The sequence below is a fragment of the Magnolia sinica genome, chromosome 2 (genome assembly GCF_029962835.1).
Source record: "Magnolia sinica isolate HGM2019 chromosome 2, MsV1, whole genome shotgun sequence".
NCBI lineage: Eukaryota > Viridiplantae > Streptophyta > Magnoliopsida > Magnoliales > Magnoliaceae > Magnolia > Magnolia sinica.
The window spans coordinates 129,177,329-129,192,148 of NC_080574.1; the positions used below are offsets into that span (position 1 = coordinate 129,177,329).

Below are 14,820 nucleotides of genomic sequence, written 5' to 3' on the forward strand. Positions count from 1 at the left end.
ATCTGTAATTTTAGCAACAAGCTCGACCTCGGCCCACTTAGTGAAGTAGTTGACTGCAATGATGGTGAACTTAACTTGCCCTTTTCCTGTATGCAGAGGGTCGATGATGTCGATTCCTCACTGAGCGAACAGTCAGGGACCGCTCATGGGAGTCATTTCTTCAGCGGGTTGCCTCGACACGGCTACAAAGTGTTGGCATTTGTCGCATTTTTGAACGTAATTTTTAGAATCGTCCTTGATAGTCGGCCAGAAGTATCCTTGTCGGAGTATCTTCAAGGCCAAGGCTCGGCTGCGGGAATAGTTTCCACATATTCCTTCGTGAATCTCCCGTATGACATATTCTACCTCATCGGGTCGGAAACACCTGAGGTAGGACTGAGAATGCCCTTTTTTAAATAGGATACTGTCCAGGATGACGTATCGTGCTGCTAGGACTCTCAGTCGCTTGGCTTCCAACCTGTCCGAGGGGATCTCGCCGGACGTGAGGTAGTTAAAGATCAGGTCCATCCAGCTTGGATTAATATGTATTGGATTAACTTCCTTCCTCCCCGCTTTGTTAATGATCGGATGCTCTACGAATTCAATGGGGATGACTCGCGGGATCTTCCCTTCGCCGGCCGAGGCTAGCCTTACTAGGGCATCGGCCCATGAATTTTTCGCTCTCGAGATCTGAGGGATAGTACAACTCTAAATTTTTTTTATCAATTTCCTTACCTCATCGAGATAAGCGATCATCCTTATCTCCTTGGTTTCGTACTCGGTAGAAATATGGTTTACTACCAATTGAGAGTCGCATCGAACTTGAAGGGACTGAAAACCTAAGCTTACCGTCAATCTGAGTCCAGCTAGTAAAGCTTCGTACTCCGCCTCGTTGTTTGAGGCCTTGAACCCGAGTCTGATTACGTATTGGATAGTCATGGAATCAGGTGCGATCAGGATGATTCTGGCCCCAGCCCCTTTAATATTGGACGACCCGTCCACATAGAAAACCCACCCCGGGTCCGATATTGCTTTTTGGTCACCTAGGGGGATGGGTGGAGTTATTTCGACTTCAGTACTGATCTCTTCTACGCTTAAAGTGGTGAATTCGACAATGAAGTCGGCCACAGCTTGGCCCTTGATTACTGTCTTCGGACGAAACTGGATGTCGAACTCACCAAGTTCGATGGCCCGCTTAGTCATTCGACCTGAAACCTTGGCCTCTGAAGAACTTGTCTAAGAGGGGAGTCGGTCAACACAACTACAGAATGAGCTTGGAAGTATGGACGTAACCTCTGACCTGAAATGACGAGGCTGAGCGCTAGCTTCTCCAGGGGTGGATATCTCGTTTCTGCAGGTACCATAGCCTTGCTCACGTAATATACGGGATGTTGCTTGCTTTCAACCTCTCAGATCAGGGCTGAGGCCGAGACCGCAAGATAGAGGAACAGGGGCTCACCTTCTTCAGGTTTGGATGGCAGGGGGGATGAGCCCAAATACTGTTTTAGTTGTTGAAAGGTTTGTTCGCACTCTGACGTCCACTCTGCCTTCTTATGACCCTTCAACTGTTGGAAGAAGGGGAGGCATTTATCTGTTGCTCTGGATATGAAACGTCCGAGCACCGCGATTCGCCCTGTGAGACATTGTATTTCCTTGATAGTCCGAAGTGAACTCATGTCGAAGAGTGCTTTGATCTTATCGGTGTTCACCTCGATGCCTCTCTAACTAACCTGAAACCTAAAGAATTTTTCTGAGCTGACTCCGAAAGCGCACTTTGCGAGATTTAGCTTCATTTAGTATTCTCGAAGGACGGTGAACGTTTCTCTGAAATCCGTCAGGTGATCGGATGCTTTAATACTTTTTACCAACATGTCGTCAACGTATACTTCCATGGTATGTCCGATCTACTTAGTAAACATCTGATTCACTAATCTTTGGTACGTGGCCCCAACATTCTTTAGGCCAAACTGCATGACCTGGTAATAGTAGAGCCCCTTGTTCTTGACAAAGGTAGTCTTCTGCCTGTCAGGTGGATATATTGTGATCTGGTTGTACCCAGAGTATGAGTCCAAGAAAGAGAGTAATTCGTATCCCACTGTGTTGTCCACCAGCTGATCAATCCGAGGCAACGAGAAACTATCTTTCGAACACGCTTTGTTTAGATCCGAGTAGCCTACATAAACCCACAATTTCCCGTTGGCCTTCTTGACGAGGACTACATTCGGATCCAGTTGGGGTAGTATACCTCCTCTATGAAACCAGCATCGAGCAAGATGGAGACCTCGTCGGCAATGGCCTGGTACCGCTCGGCATCGAATGGTCTTCTTTTTTGTTTTAACGGTTTATGGTCTGGGTATGGACCAAGACATCAAGAGAGATCCCTGGCATGCCTGCGTGTGACCATGCAAAGACGTCACTATGCTGTCACAGGAAAGTTAGTAGTTTGGACCATTGCTCAGGGTTCAGTGAAGTTCCGAGCTGAACAGTCCTGCTCGGATCTGTCTTGTCGAGCGGTACTTTCTTTAGATCTTCCATGGACGATTCCTCCGTGGTCCTCTGGGGTCCAGCATATTGATGGTAAGTGTTTGCTTGACCGACCCATTCTTGACAGCTATAGCATAACATCTCCGAGCCTCACATTGATCGCCTCAGAGATATCCTATCCCACCCTCGGCAGAAAATTTCATCATCAGATGAAGGCCGGCCTAAAATGACATTATGCACCGATGGTACGTTGACAACTAAGAAGTCCACCATAAGGGTGACTCGGTGTTGCCCTTCTCTCATAGTAACAGGGAGAGAAATGGCTCTTTCGGAGATTACTCTTTCTCTGGCAAAGCCGTGCAGGGGGTCTTCACAGGTCTAAGGTGAGACCTCAAAATTCTCATCCTTTCAAAGGCTTCAGAATAGATTACGTCCGTCGAACTCCTGGTGTCGACTAAGATGTGGTATACCTTGCGGTTTGTTATGGTCATAATAACTACCAGGGCATCATCGTGCGGGTGTTAGATTCCGCGCGCGTCCTCTTCCGTGAAGGTCAGAGTACATGGGCTCACTCGGAGTTCCTTGCTGGGCCGCTCGATTAAGTGAACATAATGTTCCAGTTCAAACTTCCGAGAGTGGGCTTTTCGTGCCTTATTCGAATCTCCGCCACCAGATGAGCCCCCGAAGATGGTACGAATTTCGACAGGCTCCTCCGCGATAGTGTACGGCTGCTCTCGCTCTCTCTCTTCTTTTCGAGCAGCTTTTCCTTCTCTGGTATATCGGCGCAAGCATCCCTTCCGAATAAGGGTCTCAATTTCATCTTTGAGATATACACAGTCCGCTGTGTTATAACCGTGATCTCGGTGAAAATGGCAGTACTTACGCTTGTCTTGATAATCCAGGTCGGCTCTCATATAGACGGGCCAATTCAGTAACTTTCTCCTCGAATGTCCAATAGGATCTGCTTGGTGGATGTGTTAAGGGGGGTGTAGGAACGAAACTTTCCCCGGTCTTCTGTTCAGGCGATGATCACGAGGGGCGCGATCGTCGGGTCCTTTGTTGGATGGCTGAGATTCCTCGTTCCTAGGCCTCTTCCCTTTACCATTCAGGTCGGCCACTTGGACACTTTTGTGGGCATTGGAGAATTCTTCTGCGTTGGTATATTTCTGAGCTCTGACAACAAGTTCGGCCAACGTCTTTGGTGGATTCTTCCCGATGGGGAAGGTGAATTTTCCTTCTTTTAGGCCGTTGAACACAGCAACAAGCGCTATTTTGTCGTCATAATCTTCTATCAGCAGTAATGTAGTCTTTCAACGACTCCTTCGGCTCTTGCTTGATGGTAAATAGGTGAGTGTTGGGTTTTCGACTTCTCTTACCACTTATGAATTGGGTAAGGACTCAACTCTGCGAAGGAACTGATGGAATTTGGCTTGAGCTGCCGATACCAACTCCGGGCGGATCCTGTGTGATTGAGAACCCACGGCACATCATTGCATCTGTTGCCATCTGGATCTGCATCCATGATCGATAAACTTTCACGTGCTCAGATGGGTCTCCGGACCCAGAGTATTGGATGACAGGAAGAATCCAGAATCTCTAGGGCATCACCTCGTTCATAATGTCCGAGGTGAAGGGAGGTTCGATCTTTTCCATCATCGCTTGAATGGCAGCGGGAACTGACGTAGGCTGTTGTTTCTTTTCCAGTGCTAGGAACTTATCGCTGAGCTCCACGAACCGTTTTTCCCAATGGTCATTGTTTTCCGCCACGATCTGTTGGGCGTCTTCTCTCTCTGGAGTTCTCCTTTCCCTCCTCTGTTCTAACCGATGACGAAGGTCCGTTGGTGCTAGGGCCGAAGTGACCAAAGCATTGGTTGGAGCTCTAGTGGCTGTGTTCCGAGCCGAGACTTGGATTTGGGTCGGGAGAGGATTCTGACCCGAAACCCACGTCTGGGGATGTTAAGGCGCTTCATGCCTCATACTCCTTGGTGCGGAGTGAGCTTCCACAATAAGGCCGATCGGCTCGGGAGCAGGGTTTTCCTGAGTTGGGCGCAGTTGCGGCTCCTGTTGTTGCTCCATCCGGTTTACTTTGTCACACAGGGCCTGTATCTCGTTTTGCATGGCTCGATACTTACTTGCCCGATTGCGAGAAGGCTTGGAGGGCCCCAGGGCCGATTCTGCATGAAGCAGTGAGGAGGAGCGAGTCTGTTCATTTGGCTCTAGCTCCATGGCTATTGCTTTCTTCTTTCCTCTAGCCATTATGCTCAAGAACAAGGACCTGACCTTTTGTATCAGTTTCCCACAGATGGCGACAAAAATGTTGAGGTCAAAATCTGGACCACCCTCCACTCCGTGAGAGGAACCCTCAACAAACCCTGACCCTGCACAAAAGGTGAGCAAAGGAGACCCTGGCTAAGCCGGGGGAACCTCCGATGCCTAAATTAGGTCAAGGGAATCTGGGTCTAAGTTGAAAGGAAGAGGGAGAGTGCAAGATCTTGCGTACCTATAACAATGGGGTCTTCACGTATTTATACATGACTAACAGATGATCTGAGTCTGTTAATCTCAGCACGATTCACTTAATTAAAAGGATTTTTAGATCGTGAGGATAACACGTAATTCAAGGATCGTGTAGGATATTATGCACATCATGCGTATCGGTGAGCGACGTAACCGGCCACGTCTACTTATGGTAGTTTCTAAGCTTAGCTCATGGAATGTTCACCTCAGGATCTGGCCTCGGCTCGATCCTTCTGACAGATAAGGTCTCAATCAAAGCGGTTACAAGCCTTCGTCGAATAGTGGCCGCATTTACAGTCCGACAGTCCGAGCCGAGCTGATGGCCTTAGCTTCTTGCCAGTCGAACGTTCTAAACGACTTTTTCATGAGGTCTGAGGTGAAGTGCCAGGCCTATTCTATCAAGTTGAGTTTCCTCCTATTTTGGTCTTAGATCGTCTTGAGTCGAATCGGTCATTAATCTCAGAGTCGAAGCAACTCTGAGGCTCATCGGTGAATCCTTCAGTTGTAGGCATCACATAGAGTAGTTGTCTGTCAGATCAGTCCAGCATGATGTCAGCCCTTGGAATTGTAAGGGGCTCGGATCTTCCCATAACATTAATATTTTTATGTTAGGAGGAAGTGTTGGATTTTTGTAACATTTATGTGATCTTCGTGATGGACAGGGAATACCCAAAACAAAATTATCAAAGTTAAATATTTCAACGCTTTTGATCATCTGACTTTGGCATTAACCATTGCTTTGTGGTCCATTAGACATGATCCAATTCCAACAGCTATAGTCTTGATGTCAATGACTCTTTTAGTAAATTCATGAGCTTCGCCCAATTTACAAATTCATAGATTTACATTAGATTTGAATCTTGCGAATTTCAAATTCACTATTTTAGTATTAAAATATAAATATTTGAAAGTCATTTATTACCATGGTAAAACATTTATGGCAATGGAATTACTTTGTTTCTTTAAAAAAAGAAAAATTTACTTATAAATGCAAGGGATAAATGGGCTGTCTAATAAACAAAAGGGTTAGGCTTGAATAAATCGAAGGTGGGTTTGATCAAAAGCATAAATAAATGTGTTTTGGGTCATTATCGCTAAGAAAAAGAGACCTAAATAATTAATATAGAATTTACATTCTTATACCTTTTTCAAAAAGGTATTAAAAATTCGAACTCATTAACTATCATTATAACACATCAATACATTACATTTATTTAATGTTAACTGGGTGGGCATGCAAGCAAATGGATAAGCTGCTTAGGTGAGCCTTACAACCAGAATTTTGGCGTGACATCTAGTGGTGGAGTGGATTTCATATTATCATCATGGTGGGCCTATAAAAATAAAGAGTGGATGTCTCTCTCATAACTGTTCTTTTTGGTGCGGCCCATTTGAATCATAGGGTTGCCTAATTTTTTTAATTGTGAGCCTAAATTGACTGTACAAATAGATTATCAAAAGAAAAGAAATTGTATGGGACACCGCTCCTAATTTTAAGGGGGGCTACCATGATATTTATAGAAGGTCCAATCTTACCATTAGATACGTAGTCTCATATTAGGCCTAATATATGAAATCACTCCAACTATTAGATTTGAAACAAAAAATTAGACCGGTGGCTCAAAAATCATACCCATTTATAATTAACTTATGCACATAATGAAAATTGTTTAGAGGATGAGCATTGATCCGTATACTCTTCTGTTACCCCGTACTTTTCAGTACTCGGGTACTACTATTATAATATAAATAAGTATAATTGTGTAAAGGTTTGCACCTAAACTATGTTGTTCACTACTATTAATGTCGAACCCTGGATCATCTAACCTGCCAATCATCGGGCCACAACACTCGAAAGTTATAAATTGCACTTGATTATCATTTATGTAAGTAAACTATCTGATTCCAAATCAATTACAAAACTCAACCCTGAGTAAACTAGAAAACTCCACTATTGATAATCAAATCGTGAAGCAGTCCAATGGTTTGATCACATAGCATCACTACTTAAAACTAAATTTTCATACCATAAGGACCCTTGAACGAATGTAATTAAACATTCTTCATAAATTTTGGCGGTTTAAATCATTAGTTTCACTTATTGTTAGGCTAACAACACTCAATGCAGGGATTCAACATCGACCATCTTAATTAAATCATCCAATAATTAAACTCACTGCTAACTAGCCTCAAACAAGTCCAGAAACCCTATGTTTCAGTGTGAATCAGATTTGGAATAGATTTGACTATTCCATTATAAAAAAATCATCATTAAACCGATGAATCTCTCCCAATGCCGAACAAATGGCTTATCTAGACAAGTAGAAAGAAATGGACGGAGTGAATGTCACTAAGCATCACAATGGACCCCACTTTTGGGCAGTGGGTGTGTGTAGCGCATGTACACCTGTGGTGCACCAAACTTGTCAACACGATCAATCGTGTTGACTCGATTTTTTAAAAAAGGGAGAGATTTTCCTCTCTTTTCTCCTGTCTTCCCGCCAACACTCCGTTTAAATGGACATGGTGCATCTGATCAATTAGGTGGGCCCCATATGGTATCCAATCCTCGATCTGAACCGTCTATCTCGCAGAGGACGAAAATCCAACCAAGTTTGACTGTCCGCATGTGTTCAAGATGTTCTTGTATACATAAGCACATGCACAATCAGGTTGTGTACGACACATTTTCAAAAACGAAAACTCTCCGTTATTGCCATGCTGGCAATCATTCTTTATATCATCTCAACCCCTCATTTAGAAAAATTCTAGACTTTTGTTTGTTTTATTTTAGGATTCTTTTCTTTAAGTAGAATAAAAGGTGGAAAGTATCTTTCTGTAAAGGGGAAGAACTAATTCCAACCATTGGGACACTTCTAGAAGGCGCTCCGAATGCATCAGGAGCGTTTGTTTTATGACAAGCAATGCCTTATCTTGTAGAATGAAGAGATCTCACGAGAAACTCATCCTGTTGCAAGAAATCTACCTGTGGTTAAAAATATCGGGACCTCATTGATAAGCGAGGATGTGGTAGCGTTTAATGGGTCCCACAACGATATGTGAACTCATCCAAACCATCTAAATGATGTGGATCATCAGGTGGGGGTGGTGTTGCACTCTCGATTGAGTTCGGGACGAGTCAGTTAGCCATGGTTGACTCACTGTTGAGCCAAGGGCCATCCGTACAATTTGAGTTGTGTTGGGCTTGGGTCTATGCTCGGCTAGAGTTCCAACGGGTGGAAAGAGAGAGCAGCAGGAAGAAAAGAGAAGCTAGAGAAGAAGAAGATCAGAGAGGAGAGTTGTTGTCGAGTCAGTTGGCGGAGTTTGACTCGCTGACTAGCGAGTTATGACAAGTTAACTCATCTAGATGCTGAGTCAGGCGCATGGTCCAGCTGGTTGTTCAGTTACCTCTATTTGCATGAGACATTTGAAGCTTGAACTTTTACCAGATTTTGCCGATTTGAGTTCTGGTTTGACTTGGTGAGGAACTGAGTCAAATCGATTCAAGTTGCACAACTAGGTGAGTCGACTCTCTGTAGGCATTTTATCAGTATTTAGTTAAATTTATCTGGATTATTGATTACTTGTATAAATGTCAATTTTTCGTAACACTACTTTATGTCTATTTAGCCGAGCTCGGGTCGAATCCAAGTTGAGGTGAGTCAAGGTCGGGTTGGAGAGTTCGATTGGGTTTGATTCAATGTTGAGTCGCATTACGACTCACATAAGGATTGGTGTTGCGATCTAACTGGTCAAACGGTTCAAATTGTAATTGAAATCAGATTCATGAACATGTATAAACAATTCCAACAACATAGGAACCCAATTCGACTCCTGAAAGGTGAGGATCACCCTTCAAGCTTTATTACATTGTGATAGTTATCTTAATTGATTTGTTTTATTAATTTCATAATTTAATATCCATTAAAGATGATGATAAATGTTGGTTTCATTTACGTGATTCTTTATAAATGATTGATGGTTGGATTTAAGTTCAAGCATCTGAATATGTTCTTGATTCCAAATACCCCTAATCTGGTTTTAAAAGATTACTTCATACGTGTAACTGCTATTGACATTGTACATGGCTTGTTTTACCACCCGCGATTACTTGATGATGCTTTTATAGACCCTTAAACTATTGGCAATTTTGTTTAATAGATTAAATGAAAACTTCATCGTGGACTTACCATCTTGTGGAACCTTGTGCCTATGTGTCTTCTAGGAAAAATCCCTTCCTAATGTATCCTTGAATTGAATTTTTGTGCATTGCGATTTTTATGAAATAATCACCTTATGTGACTGTTATGGATTTTATTCGTAAAACCTTGTAATAGTAAGTTCCACTTATTGAATAACGATTGGCCACTAGTTGACGAGGTCACCTTTAAAACATTATATTTGTTAGATTCACATGAGTTGAGGATGTTGACGTAGAATATTATGCCAAGTTGTTGGCCTATGTTAGGTGACAAACCCTCGTAGTAACCTTTACGCTTTTCATAAATTGATTGATTGTATTGAAATAATAATGACTGGGCTAATTATACATTTCATGGCATGCGGACTCTATTGGATGGTTGATATAAGGCGCAGGGGTTTCTTGGGTCACTATAGGCCGTACCGTAGACTACTTTACTAAGTGATCCTAAGTTATCGTCGCGTGCATTCGATTATTTGGGTTGTCCTTTTTGCATGGACTTTTTCGGGTGTTTAGTCCTCCTTGTACCTTTTCGAGAGACTAATTCACTTTGAATGTCCTCGTTGTATAGTCTTTTCCGGGTGGCTAGTCCTCCTTAGGGTACCTTTAAGTACTTTTTTGGGTGGCTAGTTCTCCTTGGGCAACTTTTTACCGCTAGATGTGCATATCTAGGTCTGTGAGCATGTGCATGCATTTATGCATTTAAACAAAATTATCTTTATGAAATTTATTTAATGAATGCGTATCTGATTACTATGATAGTCCTTGTGAAATATTTATTATACTGTTCTTCACAACTATGCTTAACTACTGTGATGTTTGTTAATAAATCTTGGGGGTTATATCTCACTCGGATAGCCATTGACGTTATCAAACCGTATTCAGTGTGTAGGAGACGCAAATGATGCGCATGCTGATGATCATGTGGAATAGGAGGAGCCAGATGATTTTGTGACTCTCTATTTCTAATTTCATTTGTATTTAATTTGTACCATCATGTAACTTAAAAACTAAAGACATTGATTTATATAAGTTTTCGGGCAACCACTCGAATATTTTGACTCCCTCTTATAGTTGATTTGTTTATATTTTGCTATATTTTTAACTCCGATAAATAATTAAAAAAATATACGTGAAATTTGAACTACCATTAAAGGTTAACACTCAGGTTTTTAGAAAACGAGTAGTGTATTCGGGTTTTAGGAACCGGTGTGTTACATCTTCCCAATCATGTGATCACATGCACAGACAGACACATATATCTGAATGCTTAACTGCCCACCAGCTCGCACGGAACTCGTGGGAACTTTTTTGAGAACTCATCATACACGATAACTCCAAAATCTGAACAATCCGCGTGAAACAACACCTCATGAAACCTCCCAGGCCCAAATTTTACTTTGATCCAAAACTTTGGTGGGCTATGAAAAATGAAAATAGTTCCTTGATTTGTATTTCTCTTTGCTATGGCCCACCGGAATTTTAGATTAGGGTAAAAATATGTCCCTTGAGGTTTCATGGGATTTCACATCACATAGACCGTTCGAATTAGACATCCATGACACGTGCAAAGGTACGCAAGTGAGTCGTGCAGGTGAGCATGACTCTCTCTCTCTCTCTCTCTCTCTCTCTCTCTCTCTCTCTCTATATATATATATATATATATATATATATATATATATATTATAAGCCCACTATAATAATTATATGAAATCACCCTAACTATTAGATTTGAAATAAAACTTGGACATTTGGCCCAAAAATCATACCCATCTATGACTAACTTAGGCACATAATGGAAGTAGTTTAGAGGATGAGCATTGATATATATACTCTTTCCAATCGCGTGATCCACCTAAATAATAGGTGGAGCTTATTTTTGGGCCCTTGGCTTCATATGATGTGAAGCGCCTGGTAGTCAGGATGGATTTTACATAAGCATAACAATGTGGCCCACTTAAACCACCAACTCATTTGATCCCATAGTGGCTGCAATTGATAGTATTAGAATGATAATTATGTTAATTAATGAGATAATTTTTAAAAACATTATTAAAAAGGTATCAAAATGTAAATCTCATATTTATTAGGTTGTTTCTTTTTATAAACTTTTCAAAAAAGAAGAAGAAATGTTTGGATACCTTCGGACCAAAATGATTCAAGCCCAACCTGGTCCAACTAAAAAATTGAGTAGGCTTCACAAGCAGGGCCTGAGTCCGAGCCCATGGGCTTAGCTAATGAGTCCAAACACAGCCCAAGGTCGGGCACCTGTCAACTACCAGTCTACCACCCTAGTTGTAGAGAAACTTCTCATGTGCTGACCTGGGATTGTAGACTAACATCTCGTGTGGTGACCTGGGAAAATAAAGACCTACAATACAGGAAACCGGAATACGGTCTAGCCATCTCTCGATGGTCCAATCGGACGGTGATGCATCAATCACTACAACACATCCTGTACGCCCTAAGATGGATGGCTCATGTTTCAAAATTCCAGCATATTAGATAAGCCAAGCAGTAAATATGATCGGTGGAAACTATCTATATAAAACAAATCATTGTAGCGCAATCATTACAGGGATGGCAAAGTGCATCCATCTGGCCGGCCCAGGATGGATTGCTCATGATGCAGAAAGCTATTAGGCAATTACTTAAACCCATCATCCTTTTTTTTTTTTTTTTTTTTTTCCAATTTAACCAGATGAATATTTGAAAGTTAACTATTTTTAGTTTCTACCATCGATTTGATGGTCACTGATCAGATGGATAAGATTGTCTAATGGGTGCAATTATTCACAAATAATCTATCTGTATATGGTTCAAGTAGATGAACGGATCTGATTTATAGATCACTCAGCCACATGTACTTTGAAGAGATAGCTCTAACATCTTCGGATATTGCCGGCGGTATATTTTCACCCGGTGTGCCAACAGGGATGTCAATGGGCCGGGCTCGGGCATAAAAATTAGATATTTAAATAGCCCCAGCTCATCAACCGGCCGAAAAACTGCAAAATCCGGGCTAGACCCACCTCAGACCAGGCCCGTTGACAGGTTCGGCCCCGGTCGCACCCAGTATGGTGCAGCCCTTATCTTGGTTCTCACCTTCATGTATTATGTTATATCCATGTCGTCCATCTGTTTTTTCATATCATTTTTAGCCATTAACTGAAAAACGAAGGAGATCCAATTCTCAGGTGGGCCATACAATACGAAGCAGTGATAACTGTCCATTAATGGGCCACAAAAGTTTTGGATCAAGTTGAGATTTGTTTTTTCTCTTTCATCCATATTTATGTGGCATTTCTAATGGTTTTAATGGAAAATAAACATTACGGAGACATTACGGTGGGCCATAGGAAGTTTTTAATTGTAAGTCGTTAAATCAACACTGTTTCCTATAGTATGGTCTACTTGAGACTTAGATCTTCTTATGTTTTTGACTCATGCCATAAAATGATATGAAAAAACGGATGGACGGAGTGGATGTAGCATAAATACATCAAGGTGGGATTCAAGATGAGGGCCGCACCGTTGTTGGTGAGGCCGTGCCGCAAACGGTCCGCTCGCGTGCCAAACAATACCATGATTCTTCCTCTCGCCTCTGGAAGGACGCGGAAGTTACAGTTGTCGGAGGCTACTGGGGCCCACGTATATGAATTTCATAAATCCACTCCGTCCATCAGTCTTTCAAGATCACAAAAGGACAGGATTAATAAAATCAGGAAGAGACAAAACTTATGTGGGCCACACCACACGAAACAGACTGATTCAAAACTCCAGTCTCCAAGAGAGAGGCACGTATAGGAATTTAGGCGGTACTCGCGCGGGTAAGATGGAGAAGTAGTCTCGCTCAATATGTAGCAAAGATATACAAGCGCATGATCTAAACCGTTCAGATAATGGAAAAAATCGTGTAAATATTCTGAATTGAACAGAATATTGGTCCTCTCATCAGTTCAGCTATTAAAATGTGTTTAATATGGACCGTTTGTCCTTTTTAGAAAACGTTCATTTTATCATGTGTCCTAACTTTCAGTAGACTGTCCTGGCCATTTCTTCAGGCATCTCCACGGTGGGTCCCACCTTATAGATGATCTGCTCGTGCAAGTACTTCAAGAAAAGCCCTTTCTCCATCTCACTCGCGCGCGTCGCCTCAGAACCTCCTAAGTCTCTCCCTCTCTCAACGACTCTGCTCGGAGCTCCAACCCTATAAATTGGGGTCAGGGGTTCCATTCTCAGTGTGGTAAGAATGAAAAAAATGCGATTCTCTTCCTGAAAAAAGAAAGAAAAAAAAAAGAAAAAAGAAAAAAAAGAAAGAAAAAACCTTAGAAAAAGATGAGATCTTCTTCAGGAGCGTTCAGCATCTCTGCAAATGCGCAGAAGGTCGATGTCGACAATCGGATTGCTCTCAGATACTACTATCGGATTGCTGATAATCTTCTCAGACAGGTATTTTGTTTTTAAATTTCAGAAAAAAAATCTCTCTGTTCGTACTTTTCTTTGGCGATTCTGTTTGATATTGGCATTTCGCTCTTTTTCATTTTCTGGGATTTCTGATGCTTTACTGGATCGAAATGGGAAATTTGAATATTCAATTGTTATGGAATGTAAATTGCAGTGAAATTTGTGTTATTGCTATGTGTTACGTTGTCCCTACTTTTGGTTTGGATTGATCAAGGACCTTTCGGCAATTCTGTAAAAATTTTTGAGTTGATTATACATAATATATTTGAAAACATTGTGTGTGCATCAAGTGCAGGTGTGCACCGGCATCTCATACTATCCAATAATGTTGGGAAGAATCTTAGTGCGCATTTCAAAATGGGCATTTGAAAGTTTGCATTTTGAAATGCTTGATGTATTCTTGTCATCCATCTTTTAATGATGGGAGATAATCTGCACACTGACTCTCGGTGCGATATTGTGTGCACAAGCCTGCTTGCAATCTCTATTTGCACACCCTACTTTTGATTTGCATTTTTTTTTTTTTTTGGATTTTATTTTATATATAAATTTTATAAATACATTTGGGAATCAAAATAATACTCCTTTGTACTATGTTTAATTGTGTACTATTTCAATTCCCAAATGGAAAGCGGGTGCATGCAAATAAATCGGGGTGGGTGAAGATCTTGATTCCATTTTTAGAAGGGAAAGTGGATGCTTGATTGTCCATTTCTCTAGCTGTATGATTAAATGCTATGTGATGCACTTCATGGAACTTAATGAAGTGTGTTCCCCCTGCATAAGCGGGACACATTTAAAGTGGTTGATACCAATGGTTTTTTTGGTCATCACAGAGATGTGCCATGGCCCAAAAACTGCAGTTATTGGATGAACTGAACAATTCAGTCTTTGTGATTTCTGTCTGCCAAACTGTTTACTCACTTTCTGCTCTGTTTTTTTTTTTTTTTTTGATATTCATTTTGATTTTTGCGAACAGTACGGAGAGATTATGGGTGTTTTTTAATGAAAAAGTTCAATGATCATCATGGTTTTCCTCTTAATTAATGATATAGATTCAGATTGCTTAAATTGTTAAAAGAAACCCACCCAAGCAATCCCCCAAGTGAAAGAGGAAGGAAGGGGGAAAGGGAAAAAGGGAATTCAAGGAGATGGGTTGTCCAAGCACCCCC

General features: G+C 41.6%; 1 protein-coding gene across 4 annotated transcripts in view; it reads left to right on the forward strand.

Annotated features, from left to right (window-relative positions):
* The first annotated feature begins 13,407 nt into the window (after positions 1 to 13,407).
* LOC131237631 (AMSH-like ubiquitin thioesterase 1) overlaps positions 13,408 to 14,820 on the forward strand; it is a 39,315-nt gene continuing 37,902 nt past the window's right edge. For all 4 annotated transcript variants that reach the window (XM_058235512.1, XM_058235513.1, XM_058235514.1 and 1 more), the window contains exon 1: positions 13,408 to 13,633. In XM_058235512.1, coding sequence (XP_058091495.1) covers positions 13,520 to 13,633 — 114 coding nt within the window. In that variant the 5' untranslated portion in view covers positions 13,408 to 13,519. The remainder of the gene's footprint in view (positions 13,634 to 14,820) is intronic.